The sequence below is a fragment of the Castor canadensis genome, chromosome 11 (assembly GCF_047511655.1).
Source record: "Castor canadensis chromosome 11, mCasCan1.hap1v2, whole genome shotgun sequence".
NCBI classification, from domain to species: Eukaryota; Metazoa; Chordata; class Mammalia; order Rodentia; family Castoridae; genus Castor; species Castor canadensis.
In genome coordinates, this window is record NC_133396.1 from 48,989,486 (window position 1) to 48,993,030 (window position 3,545).

The 3,545-nt window shown below is 38.3% G+C and overlaps 1 protein-coding gene across 1 annotated transcript; it reads right to left on the minus strand.

The window, feature by feature from the left end:
- Positions 1–278: 278 nt before the first annotated feature.
- LOC109675153 (olfactory receptor 1468-like) lies at positions 279–1,223 on the minus strand. Its single transcript, XM_020151939.1, has one exon. The coding sequence runs from the start codon at positions 1,221–1,223 to the stop codon at positions 279–281; it is 945 nt and encodes a 314-aa protein (XP_020007528.1).
- Between the last annotated feature and the right edge of the window lie 2,322 nt (positions 1,224–3,545).

Consider the following 3,545-nt stretch of genomic DNA (forward strand, 5'->3'; position numbering starts at 1 on the left):
AGTTTAAGAATGTGAGGAATAACACAGCATCTTGTACACTATGATTTTCCAGGATTACATGGGCAAGACAATAGCCTTGGGAGGCATAGCCAGGTCACCAAGACATGCATCCTACATCACCTACACATCTGAACCTCCTGTCATATATGTATTAAGGAATTATGCAGCATGTCCTTTAAACAAAACCTCCCATGTGAGGAAAACTATGGAACAATATCCCAATATTAATATCAATATATTTACTGGATAAAATTATATAAAAATCCCAAGTACTACCCTCATAAGCAGTAAGGAATTTTATTCTTACATAGAACTCTCCTCAGGGCATCATGCATGTCTCTGTTCTTTAGGCTGTAGATGAAGGGGTTCAGCATGGGAGTCACCACTGTGTACATCAGAGCCATGACAGTCTCCTTCTTAGTGGAATTATTAGCGGGTGGGCATAAATAGAGAGTACCAGCTGTCACATAGAACAGTGACACCACAGACAGGTGGGAACCACAGGTAGAGAAAATCTTGTGGATACTTCGGACAGAAAGGAACTTTAGGATGGAGGATACAATTCGTGCATAAGACATGATGATGAGCAGGAATGGAATAACAGCAACAAATCCTCCCATGATAAATATCACCAACTTGTTGACATGAGTGTCAGAGCAGGCAAGCTTCAGCAGAGCAGACAAATCACAGAAAAAGTGAGGAATCACATTGTTCTCACAGAAGGACAATCTGGTCATGAGTAGGGTATGTAACAAGGCATGAAACATGGTCATCACCCAGGACATTACCACTAGGTACACACAGAGCTTGGGGCTCATGATGCTGGTGTAGTGCAGGGGGAAGCAGATGGCCACATAGCGGTCATAGGCCATGGCCATGAGGAGAAAGCTCTCCAGGTCAGCAAAAAGCAGAAAGAAGTACATTTGTGTCAGGCATTCTGCATAGGGCATGGAAGGCACTTGATTCTGCATGTTCTGTAGCATTTTAGGCATGGTCACACTGGAAAAGCAGAGATCAGAGAAGGACAAGTTGCTGAGAAAAAAATACATGGGTGTGTGAAGATGGGAGTCCAGCAGGATGAAGACAATAAGGAGGAGATTCCCCAGAATGGTAGTAAGATACATGGCCAGGAACAGGACATAGAACAGGTGTTGTTGCTCTCCCTGGATGTGTAGGCCCAGGAGGAGGAACTCTGGGATGATAGTTTGGTTGCTTTCTGTCATGATCAGTCTCCAGTACCCTTAATGGAAAATAAAAATGAACATGTTACTATGTTCTCATTCTGCTATACATTCTCAACAATTGATCCAACTATCATTACAATATTTGTAATTTATAAATGTGAAGTTTCTATATTATCTCTATGATATTAATGACTCTTGTCATCTCTCAGTATTGTATCATTTCTTAAACTTGGAGCTTCAAAGACACAAAATGCAATCATTTTTCTTTTGCTTACCTGACTCAACATCTAAGTCAACTATAATTGGCTCCTGTTCTATAGATATTTTAGATGTTTATGGTCCTGAAGAATTTTTTCCACATCTCTTCCTCTTATGAATCTGTATATTCTATAGATTACCATTTGGGAATCAGGTGTATATATATATATATATCTAACTTGTAGAACTTTGTATCCAGCTGACTAATAATTGTCTCCCCATGGATGTGTCACAGGCATATTAAACTCAATAATCCCAAATGAAACTCATAATCTCATTTTAATCCTTCCTAAACTTCCTATTCTACTCTAACTATTTTCAGAAGAATCCAGGAGTGAATCAGAATTTATTTCATTCATTCTTTTCTATTACCTTCAATTCAAATCCAGCATACACTACTGATTCCTCTCTTCATTCTCCTACTTCACCTACTCCTTACCATAAGACAATATTCCTAGAACAGAATGATACTTTGTCATTCCTGGACAATTGAAGCAGATTCTCTATTCATTTTCCCATTTCTATGCCTTAACACCTATCACTTTCAATTGCTTTATTCGTAATGTAGCACAGGGCAATCTGAATAATGTTTCAAGGGATTGTCATTGCTTTTAAGTCAAATGAAAATCCTTTCAAGGGCACCAATGATGCTTTTATACCTGGCCTGTGACTATATCCACAGCTTCATATGTGTCCACAGTAGCATTTGTACTCCACTTTGGCACAAGGCTGGGGTTGAAAGTCCTTATTTCCTGCTTCTTGTCTACAAGCCCCACTGTTTCTCCTGCCTATCACTTTGTCTCCTCTGTTGCTTCTTCACATGACATCCCCCTTCATGTATCTTACCTGACCCTTGATCTACAAATTTAACCTTTCTCTACAGATCAAATAAAACCTGCAGCTATGTTCCCACAATATCCTGTACACATCCAATGGCACTTAATCCCTTGATCATTTGTTCTTAGCTTACTTCCTTACAGGCTGCAAACTTTATACCTGAAAGGATGCTTCTACCTTCTTGATTGCACCAGGACCAGCACTTCGCATGGTGCCTGGATGTGACCAGTGCTTCCTGAATATTTACTTGCTGTGCTCCAGTTGAGACATAAATTTCCTCAATTTTAATGGCAGAAAAATACCAGTAATTTAGAATAACTATTCCTCTTAAATACTCCCTGAATATAAAGTCACTATACATAACTGTATAGCAATAAATTTTTACACTCTATTATCAACTTCACAGATATAATTTGGCATTTATGAAAAATATTAGAGCACATCAGTTTGAGGGCTTTTGTAATACTCATTCAAAATGAATTCCTTATGCTTCAATCCATATGACCTCATTGATATTGATGTCAGAAGAAATATGATCATTTTATAAGTTATGGTATTTTTTTCTAAAAATCATGTCTTTTTCCAACTTTCTCCTGAATTTTTCCTCAGATGTCTATACGATATGTCATCATTGATATTATATACATGAACTAAACTAGGCCCTGATTTCAAGTGTGTGTTAAATAGCAATTCTAGATGTTACCATGAAGGTATTTTTACAATGCTATTAGCATTTAAGAAAATACACTTAAAGTATATTATCCCACATAACTTTATAAGCTTCACACAATGAATTGAAGAACTTAAGACAAAAACTGCAGAAGAATTCTTCCTATATATGAGAATTATAATATAAACTCTTCCCAGGGATTCCAGTCTGCTATCTGACCTTCAGATATAGGATTTATCAGTCTCCAATACTCCTTAAAATAAATTTAGTTACACGTACACACACACACACACACACACACACACACACACACACACACACACTGTTTCTTCTGGAAAACCCTGACTAATGAACCACAGTATGTCTCAAAACTGGCAAAGATAGTTGAGGAGGTGCATTCACAGATTTGGAAAGCTCTTTCAAGAGGGAAGAACAGGTTCTGTCAGGGGATATTGGTACCAGTGGAAGGGGGGAGAGGTGGCAAAAGGGTGTGGAAGGATGAATATAGTGCAAATACTGTATGTGCATGCATGCAAATGGAAAAATGATACCTGTTGAAACTGTACCAGCACTGGAGGATGGGAGGATAAGGGAGG

Coding starts and splice junctions, on each gene's coding strand:
- LOC109675153 (XM_020151939.1), bottom strand. CDS start 1,223: ATGACAGAAAGCAACCAAACTATCATCCCAGAGTTCCTCCTCCTGGGC.